The 15,856-nt window shown below is 43.8% G+C and overlaps 1 protein-coding gene across 24 annotated transcripts in view; it reads left to right on the plus strand.

The window, feature by feature from the left end:
* Positions 1-1,336: 1,336 nt before the first annotated feature.
* KCNMA1 (potassium calcium-activated channel subfamily M alpha 1) overlaps positions 1,337-15,856 on the plus strand; it is a 640,154-nt gene continuing 625,634 nt past the window's right edge. For all 24 annotated transcript variants that reach the window (XM_087871898.1, XM_087871899.1, XM_087871900.1 and 21 more), the window contains exon 1: positions 1,337-2,248. In XM_087871898.1, coding sequence (XP_087728024.1) covers positions 1,892-2,248 — 357 coding nt within the window. In that variant the 5' untranslated portion in view covers positions 1,337-1,891. The remainder of the gene's footprint in view (positions 2,249-15,856) is intronic.

The raw sequence follows: 15,856 nt of genomic DNA on the forward strand, positions 1-15,856 counted from the left end.
GTAGTAGGAGGAGAAAGAGAAAGAGGAGGAGGAGGAAGAAGCGGAGGAAGAGGAGGAGGAGGAGGAGGAGGAGGAAGTGGAGGAAGAGTAGGAGGATAAAGAGGAAGAGTAGGAGGAGGAAGTGGAAGAGGAAGAAGAGTAGTAGTAGAAGGAGGAAGAGGAGGAAGAAGAGGAGGAAGAGTAGGAAGAGGAAGAAATGGAGGAAGGAGGAGAAGGAGGAAGAGGAGAAATGGAGGAAGAGGAGGAGGAGGAAGAGGAGGAGGAAGAAGTAGAGGAAGAGTATTAGTAGGAGGAGAAGGAAGAGGAGGAGGAAGAAGTGCAGGAGAGGAGAAGGAAGAAGAGGAAGAAGAGGAGGAGGAAGAGGGGAAGAGGAAAAAAGAAGGAAGAGTAGTAGTAGTACTAGGAGGAGGAAGAGGAGGAGGAAGAACAAGAGAAAGAAGAGTAGTAGTAGTACTAGGAGGAGGAAGAGGAGTAGTAGTAGAAGGAGGAAGAGGAGGAAGAAGAGGAGGAGGAGGAAGAAAGAGAAGAAGGCACAGCCGAGCGCTAAAACGCCCCAGCGCTTGCCCCGCGTCTGTTTATCGCCGTATCCCCAGGCTCGCCGCTCCGACCCCGGGGGAAGAGCTGGGGGTGGGGAAGGGAAGAGGCTGGCAAGGCACAGCAAGGGGAGGCTGCGGGCGAGAGTGGCGGCGGGCACAAACCTCCGGCTCCCACCGCCGGACCTCGGGCCCTCCGATTTAGGCACGCAAGTCACCGACAGCCGCCGAGCGCAGCAGAGACGCTGGGAAAAACACCGGTGGAGCCGGAGCCGATTCGCGGCGGCGGCAAGCGGCGGGGGCACACACGCACATATATATAAATACACGCGCACACACACACACACACACGCGGGCGCGCGCCAGGAGTGACTGACAGCCCGTGCGTCACGCCGTCCGCCAACCGGCATAACCCGCGCGGGGTTCTGAGCCCTCCCCCCTGCCTGCTCCGCGGCCCCCGCCTTGCCCCCCCCCCATCCTCACCCCGCTCCAACCCCCCCCCTCACCCGGAGCCTGGCTAAGCGGGCAGAAACGCAAGCCGCCCGCCCGCCCGGATCCGCTTTTCCCCTCCGCCCACAGGGACGGACCATAACCAGAGCCCGGCCGGCCGGCTTTTCGCTGCTTCTTCTTCTCTTCCTCCTCCTCCTCCTCCTCCTCCACGTCCTCCCTCCCGCCGCCCGGGGCCACCTGCGAAAGCAGCCGCCGCTGCCGCGCGCGTGCGGCTGGGACGGACCCTCCTTCCCTCTCTCCGTCTCCTCTCCCCTCCCCCCCCCCACACGCCCGCTTCAGCCGCCCGTCTCCTCACAGCCGCCTCCGTCAGGCAAAGCCAGGCGAGGCGAGGCGAGGCGCAGCAACCAGGGAGAGCGCCTCGGCGGGAGAAGCGCGGCAGCCCCCCACTCGGAGGAAAGCTGAGGCGGCGGCTGAGGCGAAGGAGGAGGAGAAGGAGGAGGCTTGCCTTGAGCGAGCGGCCAAGTTCGCCACCCTCGCCCACTGACTGACTGACTGACTGACGGACGGACAAGGAGGCGGCGCAGGAGAGGAGTGGGAGGGGGGGAGTGAAAGATATGAGGGCCGGCTGAGGCGGCGGGCGCGCTTTTTTTTTTTTTTTTGGGCCCCTCCCCGCTTCATTCGGGTGGGAGGGGCCGCGCGCGGGGAGGGGAGGGGAGGGGGGGTGAAAAAAAAAAAAAAGAGAGAGAGAGAAGGCAGGACGCCCCGGCGGCGGCGGCGGCTGCGCTGGGCTTGAGCGGCATCATGGCCGGGGATGGGCTTCGTAGCCGGGGCTGGCGACGGCATCGGTCTCGGCATCGGCCAGAGCAGCTTCCCGGAGCGCCGGCGGCGCGCCCTGCTCGGTGCTAGCCATGGCAAATGGCAGCGGCGGTGGAGGCGGCGGAGGCGGCGGCGGCGGCGGCGGCTCCAGCAGCTACTACTCGGGCGGCGGCGGCGGCGGTGGCGGCGGCGGCAGCGGCAACATTAGGATGAGCAGCCCCGTCGGCGGCACCCTCAACACGGCCTCGTCGTCGGCGCCCGCCCGGGCGTCCAACGCTCTCATCATCCCCATCACCATGGAAGTGCCCTGCGACAGCGGGCAGCGCATGTGGTGGGCCTTCCTGGCTTCCTCCATGGTCACCTTCTTCGGGGGTCTCTTTATCATCCTGCTCTGGAGGACCCTCAAGTACCTGTGGACCGTCTGCTGCCACTGCGGGGGCAAAGAGAAGGTAAGCCCACACAATACACACACACACACACACACACACACACACACACACACACACACACACACACACACACACCAACTTGGCGCCTCCGGCTGCTGGAAATCCCAATTTCGCTGGAAAACTACTAAAAGGGGGGGGGGATATTTTGTAGCTCGGGGTTGACAGGAGGGTGGGGGAGACTCCTTCAGGTGCTCTCTGAGCTGGCTGGTTTTTCTCTAGCAGACCTCTCGTGACCCAGCGAGGTAACGCCATCCGTTGCTAGTGATGCTACTGACTAGCCCTGAGGGTTGCGTTACCTACTTTAGGTCAGGAAATCTCTTGCAGGGGAAACGAGCAAACTCGGAGAGCGAGACAGGGACAGGGATCCCTCTGTGGACCGAAAATAATCCGTCACAAATGTGTTTTTGTGTTTTTTTTTTCCTTCAAGAGGCAACTGGACTTCCTTGTTTTTCTTTGAAGACGTTGGGCTTCTCATCATCCAAGTAGCTGCTTCGGCTCTGATTCTATGGAGATTTTCAGTCATCCAGGTCAGGGTAGTCCTGAAGGTGCTCTTTTTAAGAGGCACTTTCTGTTTTTTTCTTTGTAGGCGTTTGGCTTCTCAACCAAGCAGCTTCTTCAGCTCTGGCTGGATGGTGGGGAAGAGCTTGGATGAGAAGGGAAAGTTCAAGGAAAAACCAGAAAGTGCCTCTTGAAAAAAAGCACCTTTGAGACAACCTGGATGACTGAGAATCTCCCTAGACATATTGGAGATTAACCAATCAGAGCTACCAATGGACTTCTATCCATTAGTTAGTTATTAGTTATTAGTTACCAACTAATGCAGGTAGTCCTTGATTTACAGCAGTTCATTTAGTTGATAGTACAAAGTTACAGCGGCACTGAACGGACTTATGACCATTTTTCACACTTACGACCTTTGCAGCATCCCCATGGTCATGTGATCAAAATTCGAATGCTTGTCAAGTGGTTCATATTTATGATGGTTGCAGTGTTCATGGGGTCATGGGATCACTTTTTGGGACCTTCTGACATGCACAGTCAATGGGGAAGCCAGATTCAATTAACAATCCTGTTACTAATTTGAACAAGTGCAGTGATTCACTTAACAACAGGAATGTTGGGCTCAATTGTGGTTGTAAGTCAAGGACTACCTGTACACTTACATTTTTCTATAACGTTTCCTGTTATAGAAAAATAGAAGAGCGTTTAAGCATCTTAGAAGTAGTTCATTTTAGTTCCCAGAAATCTATTCAGTAAGAATGTAATGTTGATACTTCAAAAGGGAAACAAAGGCATGTTACAGATAATTAAAAATAAATAAATCACAATTTATTTATTTATTTATTTATTTATTTATTTATTTATTTATTTATTTTGATTTGATTTGTATGCCGCCCTATCTCCATAGGACTCAGGGTGGCTCACAACAATTAAAATCAAACCAGATAAAAACATATTAAAATACAAATTAAACGTATGTTAAAATTCATTAAAACAATTGCTGTAAATCTTTAATTGCAACATGCTATCCAGAAAAGTAGACAGAAGTTTTAGAAGGTTAAGGTGGCTTGGTTCCCCAGCCAGCCAGCCTTCCAATTCTTGCTCTGCTTTTAGTGCCTTTATATTTCCTTCGGTTTTAGCTCAGACCACCTTCCTCAGGGGTTCTCCCCCCTCTCTGTATGCAGAGTATTGCCCTGTGAGGTAGGTTGGCCTGAGTCCTTAGTAATTCTGGGCTTGCTGGTGGAGAAGGATGGGGCAGCATTTGGAAGTGGGGTCACCAAACGGCAAGGCTGAGCTTGCTTCCTTTTTTGCAGGCAGGCGAGAAACTTGGAGATATGAAATGTGTCCCAGATTGTCCCTTGGGGTGGCACTGAATGCTGTTCAACTTGCAAAGAAACTTGCAAGGGGCAATTTGTCTCGCTGATCCTGGACATGCTAATGTTTGCTCAGAAATAATAAGATGGATTGAGTCAGAGGCTTGGGTCATCTCTATGAATATTTGGGAGTTGATTGTTTGAAGGATTCAACATGCCATGTCATCCGAAATCCAAATCTTACCGAGTTCTGTAGGACTTTGTAGTGTTTAGAATTACAGCCTTAGTCCCAAATAAAATCCACTTTTCTTCTTGCTGATAATTTTTCAGCTCTTTCTAAAACTGCTGTGGTTCATCTCTGTCTTGTGTGTCTCCATGAGATACTGTTCTTCTTTGACTGGAAAAGTTTAAGCATTTTTTGTATTAAGGAACAAATTTGTCTATCTGAATTAAGATGACTGTAGGTGGGTCCCTGAATGGAGCCTTACAACCATCTGTTCAGTAACTCCTTTCCCTTCCTTGTTTGTCGGTGCCAATTTGAGGACACTGTGATCCTGAAAAGCCAGATTCCAAGGGAAGTTGTTTAAAATGGCAGTTGTGTATGGACATACACAGCGGCTTCCTTTGAATGAAATGTTGGGGGGTGAAGAATACATGATTGGCAGGGGATCTTCTGTCTTATCCATCAGTGCCTTCCCCCATCTACTGAAAACCCACAACAGAAAGAAATACAGCTTCTAATAAATAAAAGGACTTCACAATTAATTTGTTCTTGCTTTTACCCTGTCAAATCCATCTTATCCAGCAACAGATTTATAACCTGCAACAGTTGAATGAATGAATAATAAAAAAATAGCATAACAAATAAATTAATACACTCAGCAGCAGCCCCCTCCCCAATTAATACAGACTCCAAATAAGGATCTTCTAGTTCACTCAGACCAACATAGAATTAAAAATGTTGACTATAATTTGGAAGGAAAAAGAGAAGTGAAAATGTTACCATTTGCAACAGTTTCTATGTATGAAAGAGATACTTGAAAGATACAACATACAAAAACAATCGCAGCTATTATTTCAAACATGGTATGGGACTCTTCTCCCTTAATATTTGAATATCCTTCAGTGTAAAAATTTGACTTAGTTCACTTTTCACTTGATTTCTTCAATTAATACGCTCCTCTCCCTCATTCTGACCCAGTTCCTTTTTTTCATTCCAAAGAAAGATTTGAATAAAATCTTCCTTCGGTTGATTAGACTTCAGATTGAAGCATTCAGATTGAAGACCTCCCTTTCCTGCCTGTAATCAGTTCTAGCTGAGACTGTAATTGTGGAATGTTTTCAGAAGTGCTGGAAAAGCAAGCAAAATTTAGGTTGACATTGATAACTCTTGTTCAGATGCCTACTGAAAAATGACAGAGAAAAGAGAAAACCAAACAGATCACGTTGAGGCCAACACTTTGAGCTTTTCAAGCCTCTCCATGTTTCATCCAATCAATCCATAATTTTTATCTGGAATTGTAATGTTCTGAAAATATTTCCTGGGCAGAATTCATGTGAGGTGGCCTTCCAGTAGAGGAAGCCACATGGAAATAAACAGGAACGGTATCAATGACTTCATTGAGGTTTGGAGTTTAAGTGTGCTCATTGATTGACTTAAGCTGGAGATGCTGAGTCTTTGCATGCTTAATTTATAAGCTTCGTCATAACTTTCAGTGGTGGTTATTATGGTGCATTTTATATCTGGAATACTGTCTGGTTCTTTTTCTTCTTCTTCTTCCTTTTTTTTTTTTGCAATATTTTTAAAAGGAGCTAGTAGAGTTAGGGAAGGTCCAAGAAAATTCAGCTAGAATGATGAAGGGGTTGAAGTCATTCCAATGGGAAAAGGCTGGAATGCCTGAGACTCTTTAATTTTGAGAGGACGATTGAGAAGAGGACATGATTAATATCTATAAAATCATGCGTGATATGGAAAAAGTGATTAGGGATCAAGCTTTTCTGAAGACTACGATCCTAGGAAGCTGGCTGGAAGGAGTTTTAAAGTTGCAGGAAGAAAAAGGAAGTGCTTATTTATGTACACATAAGTAACTACTTTAATGAATAAGTATTACATTCATTACAAGGTACAGTGATTGAGGTTAACATGGATAGCTTTATATTGGGATTAAATATGTTCATGTAAACCAGGCCTTTCTAGAGTTGTCAGTGTTGAGAATCAGTGTTGGCTCTTGGTCAGAGTCGCCATGCTCCCAGATGGCAGCTGCTGGCAAACAGTGGTGGGGCAGGATATATTCCCTTCTGCTGCTTTTGAGCATTCCAGAAACTTCTAATTGGCCACTATAAGAAGCAAAGTATTAGACTAAGGAGAGTCTTGAGCTGAAGTTCACTTAGTGCTGATCTGGACAGTTGTGTTTATGAAAACAGAATGTCATTCTTGAGTCATTAAATGAATAGCTCTAATCAACATTTACAGATTAACAGAGTTGGAAGGGACCTTGTAGGTCATCTAGTCCAACCCCTTGCCCAAGCAGGAGACCCTACACCATTTCTGACAAATGGCAGTCCAATCTCTTCTCGAAAGCCTCCAGTGATGAAGCTCCCACAACTTCCGAAGGCAACTTCTGTTCCACGGGTTGATTGTTCTCACTGTCGGAAATTTTCTCCTTATTTCTAGGTGTTTAATAAATTTGTTTAGTAAATTTCCATGAAACTGAAGGATAACGAGGCACGTAACACAAAATGTCCTTACCTGGGAGTAAACGTTACTGAAAACACTGTGGGGCTTATTTCCAAATAGACATACCAAAGACAGTTGTTTTTTCCTGGATCAGAGTATATGTCCACCAGCCTTTGTATGATCATTATTGATGATCCCGTTGATTTTGATAGGATTGAAGTGATCTCCTTCTGTGAACAATGGGAGTGTCTATTTCTTCCATGATACATAAAGACTTTAGATCTCTTATTTCAATAAGGCAGGCCCATATTCTCTAATTGTACTTAAGTTAAGTCAAGTTGAACTTGATTTCAGATTTTTTTTTTTGGTATGATGTGGAAGTGGTTTACTACTGTTGACTTCTGGGACCTTATTTTGACTTCCTAGTCCAGCTTCAACTTTAGAATTCCCTTATTGAAGTAGTTTAGTTTAGTTTATTGTCATTGCACATGGTACAACGAAATTAAATGCCGTCTTCAGTGTACATTATTACTATAAAAATAAAAACACAAACATACATCTTTACGTTCTATTTAATTGAAATTGAAAACCTGATATTGGACTGTACCGTAGAATTGAATATGGTTATTGCCCTGGGATAGAAGCTGTTTTTCAGCCTATTTGTCCTTGTTTTTATTATCCTGTACCGTCTGCCAGATGGTAATAGTTCAAAAAAGTAACCTAACCTTATCTTGTTTCCTACCCAGGCAAGGTCACCCAGAGCTGCCATTCACTTTCTTGTGTGTGTGTAGAAGCAAAACATTTCTGAACTGTGAACCAGTGAGCCTGCTACTCTAGTTGATGCCCCATACTTCTCTTTCCCCCTAGTTTTGGATTTCTGCTTCTCAGTATAGAGGCAAAAAACAAGCCACTAACTACATAAAGCTATCTCAGATCAGTTGGGAGTGTGATAGCTCAGCAGTTAAAGACACTGGAGAGCTGATAGCGCCAGTTGGAGACCTGAGCACTGTGCAATGGGATGAGCTCCCGTTCCTTGCCCCAGCTCTTGCCAACCTAGCACTTCAAAAGCATGCAAATGTGAGTAGATAAATAGGTACCATTTCAGTAAGAAGATATCAGCATTCCATGACCCTTTGGCATATAGCCATGCTGGCCGCAAAAGAAGGACTAGGGGTGACATGATAGCAGCCTTCTAATATCTGAGGGGCTGCCACAAAGAAGAAGGGCTTCACCTTATTTTCCAACCTGAAGGCAGGATAAGAAACAATGGATGGAAACTAATCAAGGAGAGAAGCAACCTGGAATTCAGGAAAAACTTCCTAACAGTGAGAACAATTAATCAGTGGAACAACTTACCTCCAGAAGTTGTGAATGCGCCAACGCTGGAAGTTTTAAAGAAAAGATTGGATAACCAATGGTATAGGGTTTCCCTGCCTAAGCAGGGGGTTGGACTAGAAGACCTCCAAGGGTCCCTTCCAACTCTGTTATACTAAGAGCAGTTTTATTCTGCATGACCACGGAAATTGTCTTCCAACAATGCTGGTTCCCTAAGCGAAGAAACTGAAATGAGCACTGTGCCCTAAAGCCAGCCATGACTAGACAGGGAAACCTTTATCTTTACCTTTAGTTCAATAAACTTACAATAGTTGAAGTAGATCACATCTGGTTTAGTTAAAAAAAAAACCAGTATGCAAACAAATGCTTGGGCTATGTTTCTTGTTTTCCCAGTAAGATTTAGCTGGGATGATGATGACCCTTGAAAAAGAAAATATAACTTGTTTCCTAAGATACTCAGTTGCTAGGTTTCTGTTGGTTTTGCTGATCATGTTCCTTATGCATTGACTATACTCTCCTAATTGGTCCTGAATTATGGCATTATTTTACTTGGAGAGCAGGTGCACGTGTGAGATCACTGCTTGGTGTGTGTGTGTGTGTGAAATGAAGCTTTTGTTCGTGACTGCTTGTTAAGGAGGAACCAGGGTGTACCACTGCGGATAAAGGAGTACAATTTTTCCTATGCTTTTTTGTAGGTGGGGGTGGAGTGAGGTGAGAAGGGACTGAGAACTCAATGTCCGTTAGCCTCCGTTCAGTCCTGGAACATGTGGGTCTAACCAAAATACACCAAAAGATTGAAAAGACACATTGTAAGAAGAATTATGTGGTTTGCGAAGAGAAACAGCTCAACCCTTCTGGGAAATTCTTATGTTTTTAGTATGACTCTTTTTATATTCTGTGCTTCACATCTGACCTGATAAAACAAGTCTAAAGAAGTCCAGCTTCTTGCTAATTCTTTTCTGGTCGGTTGGTTGGACCTTAAACAGATAATGCTTCTCTGTGCTTTTTGGATTCTTGAGGAGGACTGTGGATGTCACTGGCAATTTCCTTTCCCCTAAATACTCCTGACTGTTTAATAGTGTTATTCTACTGGCGTGTGGTCTATCTGTTATCATTGCTTGGTACTGTTTTGGCCACATAGGAAGTGTATGATTGTGGTTAACCTGCCATTCAGCTTTGCAGTCTTAAGAAACAGAATGCTGAATACTTTTTATATTTTTTTTGATTTGCAAGAATGCTTTTTCGCAAAACAAAATATAGTGTTAATGCTGTCCATGTGGCACCTGACAGGCAATCAACGACCCTTCAAAATAGGCCAGCAGATGGATATTTTCCCTTTCCCTTTTTTTTTTTTTTACCTTTTCTAGATTGTGAATGGAAGACTAGATCTGTTCCAGCTATTCCTGGCACAAAGATACACATAAAACACACACCAGCCTTTTAAATATATATGGTTGCTAGGCACCTGTCATGATATGACATTCAGCAATTGGATCTCCTGCTTCTTCGGAGATATGCCATCACCTAGCTTACAGTGTGGATTTTTTTTAAGAAAAAAAAAATGGAAGCAAAGGGAAAAGATGATAGAAATAACACAATGAAATAATATCCTAGAAATAATGAGAGTATCCCCCAAATGATGAGATCACTGAAGAAAGCTAAGCCACATTGAAATAACTGGGCAACTGTATGGGTTCAACTGCATGGGTTGCATTTCTATATTTATTTCCCATTCTCATTTTGGGGTGGCTAGGTAAGAGGAGGCCAAAGTCAACATGACATGCCTATAGAGGCAAGGGCATTTTTAAAGCAATATTTCCCTTTGGGAAACTGAAAAGATAGCCAGAATAAATTGTGAGGAATTCTTCTAGGGGAATCCTTATGAGGTTCATGTGTTTTTCTTCTCTTCACCAACAATAATACAAGATGGCAGGGATGATGCTCCAGTCAAAAGGGGATTCTTAAGGTGATATATATACACTCCCATATTGTGGGAGAAGGAGTGGCAGCACCTGGGGGCGGAGTCAAAAGAGGGATCAGCCTAGAATCCCTACGTAGTCACAAACGAACTAAGTCCAACTCCCCTTGAGTGCTATTGACCTTTATCTAACTCTTAGCAAGGGCTGACCATTAGTTGAGAAGATTCCTGTGCATAGACTTTCAGCTACAAATCAGCTTAATTGAACCTTTGCACATAGACCTGGTCTTTTGTGACTGACACATATGAAGCCAAAACAAAGTTCCTGTGACAAAATGATATATGTGTTTTTCATATGTTTAGAATAGAATAGAATTCTTTATTGGTCAAGTGTGTTTGGACACACAAGGAATTTGTCTTGGTGCATACGCTGTCTGAGTACATAAAAGAAAAGATACGTTCGTCAAGAATCATAAGGTACAACACTTAATGATAGTCATAGGGAAACAGCCAATATAAATCTTAAGGATACCAGCAACAAGGTTACAGTCATACAGTCATAAGTGGGAGGAGATGGGTGATAGGAACGATGAGAAGATTAATAGTAATAGTAATGCAGATTTAGTAACTAGTTTGACAGTGTTGAGGGAATTATTTGTTTAGCAGAGTGATGGTGTTCAGGAAAAAACTGTCCTTGTGTCTAATTGTTCTAGTGTGCAGTGCTCTATAGCTACCCTCATAGCTCCTATGAGGGTAGGAGTTGAAACAGTTTATGTCCAGGATGTGAGGGGGTCTGTAAATATTTCACAGCCCTCTTTTTGACTCGTTCAGTATACAGGTCCTCAGTGGAGGCAGGTTGGTAGCCATTGCTTTTTCTGCAGTTCTAATTATCCTCTGAAGTCTGTGTCTGTCTTGTTACATTCAGATAATGCTGGTTATGCTCTGACAGTCCTGAACAGGCTCAATCTGAAGGAAGTCTGAGATCAGTCAGAGAGATCAGATATAATTCTACAAAATGGAGATGTGGTTCATTCATCGCTCCCTGGGCTTTCTGAGAACACTGTTCCCGATAGCTGCTCTAAACCCAGTTATCTTAGAGTTGGTCTGTGACTCATGGCTCCTGCTGACCCAGAAGATGGAAGTTCTGGTTTGAGGGAGCCTCCTCACATGACTGCAATCACAGTGGTTCCCCTATGGACTAGGAAGCCATTGGAAAGAGTGTCTCCATGCTGTGATCACCACAAGGCATGATTACTGCTATGCATTCTCCATATTCTGAGCCTTTGAAGTAGGCTCAGAAGCTCTAATTGGTCCAGAATACAGTGACCAAGCTGTTGGCTGGTGAAACTGGTTAATGAAGAATTACTGTAATTTTGAGATCTAGCTGGCAAAAGTCAGAGGGTGGTTAATATTTATAAAGCTGTCTGGCATGGCCCACAGTAGATTAGGAGCTACCTTGTAAAGGTGGGATTCCATTCTCTAGGACGCCTTTCTCTGGAAGATTGTTTGACCCTGGTATTCTTTTCATGCCGACAGACCCGCCTCCCCTAAATAAAGTCATCAGTGAGCCTTTGTCCCTTGTCCCGTGGTGGACAGCCACTCAGCTTATCATTGATGGTTATGTTTATGTAGTTATGTTTGTGGTGTGCCTTTCAGAGTTTACACAGATCAGAGCGGCCTGTGAAAAGGTAGAAATAAACACGTCTTATCTATCCTTCTATCTCAAAGGTTTCAATTTTGCTATGACTGTTTCTGGAGTATGTCATAAATTATCTCAGAATAAATGTGAAATGAAGCATCCTGCCTATTCCATAATAAAGGGCACATATTTCATTTGATCAGTGTTGTAATATGTTAATGCATTTGTTGGAGAAAACGTTCTAATCCAGACAGTTATGTAGAACAGGAATTACTACTAGATGTTTCCCAGATAGTATAAATGAAATTCACAAGATGAATGTACCAGATGAGTGCACCAAACTCCTAATGCTGCTAAATAAAGATGCTCAATTTAGGGGATAACCTTGGTCGACCAGCCTGTTTTGGTAGCCTGCAATGTTGGGTAAACTCAGCTAGCTTGGTTTAGTCGATCATTGGGCTAAGCCCAATTCATTCAGTAACTCCAATTGAAGTATATTGTAAATACATTGTTTACTTTTGTTTGCTTGCTTTCAACATAACACAGACAGCAATTGACGTTACCCCTTGGCTGGCTAGTTGCTTAACCATCACAGATCTGTTGTCATTGAACTGTCCCCATCTATCTGCATTTTATTAATTTTTTTAATTCTCTTTTCTGCTGTTGAGCCATGCTAGTTTCTGACTTATGTCAAAATCACCTAACATTGTTTGATACACCATTTTTTCCCCTCTCTTTTCTTCTTCCTGATGGTCTCATCTACTTATCCTTGGGAAATCAGCTCTTTTTTTCTTGCTCTGATGTCATGGAAGAAGAAGAAGAAAGAGGGAGGGAGGGAGGGAGGGAGAAAATGGTTTATTTCCAGGAATGAATGGCACAAAGAGGAAATGACTAGATTTAGAGGGGCTCATTCCCTGCAGTATGTGGGAGCGATAACAAGTAGGTGACAAAGCACATCAGCTGATGTGCCTTGCCCTTCAGCTCTTAACTTCTGCATGAAGGCTCTTTAGAGGAATAATGTTATGCAAACAAATTAAGCTCCAAGGCCAGGCAAGAAGAGACTGTATTACGGAAGATTGGATATTTATTTATTAAGAACATTTGTATGGCCGCCCAGTTCACTCACAATTTGCAAAAATAAGATTCCGATTACAAAACCCAATAAATCCCCATTCCGCTGGTGACAACAATCACACCAAGTATTTGATGGGCTCCATATTTCCCTGTGGTTCCCAGGGCTTTTGGCAAAGCCACATATTCAAGGCCTTGCAAAAGAGGGTCAACATAAGGAACTAATCTTGTTTCCACAGGGATGATGCTTCACAGGGAGAGAGGCACTATGGAGAAGACCACCTCTTCATGGTCCAATCAGATGGAGCTCCTTAAGAGGGGGTACCTGTAACATACCCTGCCTACCCACTCTGGTGGGTTGGGTAGCTATAAACTGGGAAAAGACGGCACTTCAAATATTGTAGGAGAAGGGCTGGCAGAACCTGAGGGTGGAGTCAAAAGGGATCAGCCTAGAATCCCTACATAGCATCAAGCAAACTAAATCCAATCTCCCCTGAATTCCATTGACCCGTATCGAACTCCAAGCAGGGGCTAACTGTTAATTAAGAATATCCTGTACATAGGCATAAGTGCCAATACATCAGTTTAATCGGACCTTCATGTGTATGGACTTGATTTTTTGCACCTGACAAATATCCATATGGAAGAAAGGGGTGGATTATAATACACACCTTTTTCAGTACTGGGTTAGTTTAGCTCTCTTTTCTCCCAATGAATCCTGCAGACTACAAGTTTGGCAACTGGGAAGATATTTTTTTCTGAGAGTTCTCAAGTTCTTCATCCTTTCATAGAACTTTTGTCTCCTAGATAATGGAGCAAAGTTGGTGTGAGATAAAAGTTTGAAAGGTTGGCTAGTTCTTAAAGGGACTTCTGATCCAGTCTTATCTGATGCCCAAGGATCATAGAAGGTCCCTCACAGTTTTGAATGTGGTTTAAATAAGACCTCAGAGGAAAATTATTCAAATGTCTTACTATGTTTCCTATGCATGTCTGCCTACAAATGCACAGATAAATAAAACATGGTCACTTAAAAATAAGAAACTAAATATGGCAAATACAGGAGACATTTTAGATAAGTTAGGATAGACACATTTGTAAAACTCCAAGCAGTTTTTAATAAATGCTGCTTAATTAGAACACAAGAATTTTCAGCATTTGTAATATACTGTATATTGATAGCAATAGCATTTAGATTTATATACCACTTCACAGTGCTTTACAGCACTCTCTAAACAGTTTGGAGTGTCAGCATATCGCCTCCATTAACCTGGGTCCTCATTTTACTGACCGCAGAAGGATGGAAGGATGAATCAACCTTGAGCTGGTCAGGATCGAACTGCTGGCAGTAAGACAGAATTAGTCTGCAAAACTACATTCTAACCATTGGGATGGGATGGGATAGGATAGGATAGGATAGGATAGGATAGGATAGGATAGGATAGAATAGAATAGAATAGAATAGAATAGAATAGAATAGAATAGAAAATATGGAATGGAATGGGAATGGGAATGGGAATGGGAATGGTATTGCATGGCATAGCATAAGCAAAACATATAAATCAGAATAAGCCAACACTGAGACTCATTGTATATATGCACAGCAAAGAAATCACATCCATATACCACATGGATTAAGCTAAGATTAATTTCTTTCCTCATTCCATATTTCTGTTTCTTACAAGCCCCATTTTACTTTTAACTCTTTTGGGGCAGTTGCAAAGCATTTTGATTTTCTAAGCATATAATGCTGCATGCAGAAAGACCATCTTCCTATACCATTAACAGTGACACTACAATGACCACTTGTCAACCAATCCTGTGGTTGTCCTCCATTGTATTTTGATCAACTCAACAACAGTCCTGTGGAGAGGGTTTGGCTGAGAAAGAAGGAATGGCCCAAGGTCATCCATCCATCTTCCATGCCTCAGTCAGAAAGGACTAGAACTCATGTCCTTCTGGTTTCTAGCCCTGCCCCATAGCCACTAACTAAATTGGCCCTTAATGTTGCCATGACATTTTCTTCATCGCAACCCAACTCATTACCGACATGTCTTAGACTTGTATTTAGGGGTTTTGGTGTTAATATAAGATGCCTTTTAGGTGATATTGGGATGGTCCATCTTTGAACTCTTTGTAGCTCTGTGGGCATGTGCTTTTCCTGGTGGACCTGGTCACAGCCCTCTATAGCCATTATAGACCAGATCCTTGGCTTCCACAGAGTCACCTACTGGATCAGAAAGCATTGGTTGGCATGATGTATGTTCCTTACATATATGATTGTACTGCATTTCTGAAAGCACACAAGACTTTTTCAACATCTGTTTTAACAGTCTTGCATGAAACAGGATTCAATCTGGGTTGGTCACTGGGACCAGAGGTTTTGTTTTCCAAAGCTTTTCGGACTTGTGCTGGAACCCATCTTCAGGGAAGTTCTCTCTAGCAGAGTCTTGAATGAATGCTTGATTTACCTGTTTAAAAAAAGACAAGGATTGGTCTACAGAAATTGAAGTCAGCTTCTGTCAGCTCTTTATCGTTGGTTCTGTCCCAAAGCGTGTCCACTACATATTTTTCTGCAGCTTTTACAGATCAGGGAACCTCATGGTTTAACACTTACTAACAGATAACAGATTAACAGAGTTGGAAGGGATCTTGTAGATCTTCTAATCCAACCCCCCACACAAGCAGAAGACCCTATACCATTTCTGACGGACGGCAGTCCAGTCTCTTCTTGAAAGCTTCCAGTGATGAAGCTTCCACAACTTCTGAAGGCAAACAGTTCATTGGTTGATTGCTCTCACTGTCAGAAAATTCCTCCTTATTTCCAGGTTGAATCTCTCCTTGATCAGTTTCCATCCATTATTCCTTGTCTGGGCTTCAGGTGCTTTGGAAAATGACCCCCTCCTCTCTGTGGCAGCCCCTCAAATATCAGAAGACTGCTATCATGTCTCCCCTGGTCCTTCTCTTCACTAGACTAGCCATGCCCAGTTCCTGCAAACATTCATCGTATGTTTTAGACTCCAGTCCCCTAATCTTGGTTGCCTTTCTCTGCAACTTACTAGTGGCGGTAGTGCCACTATGCACCAAATACTGATTTGGGATATATGAGAACTGGCGTGGAACTGACAATATTTTTGCTTGTTTCCTTTTAGATTAC

Source organism: Pantherophis guttatus, chromosome 6, assembly GCF_059756535.1.
Source record: "Pantherophis guttatus breed Tessera chromosome 6, ASM5975653v1, whole genome shotgun sequence".
Taxonomy (NCBI): domain Eukaryota; kingdom Metazoa; phylum Chordata; class Lepidosauria; order Squamata; family Colubridae; genus Pantherophis; species Pantherophis guttatus.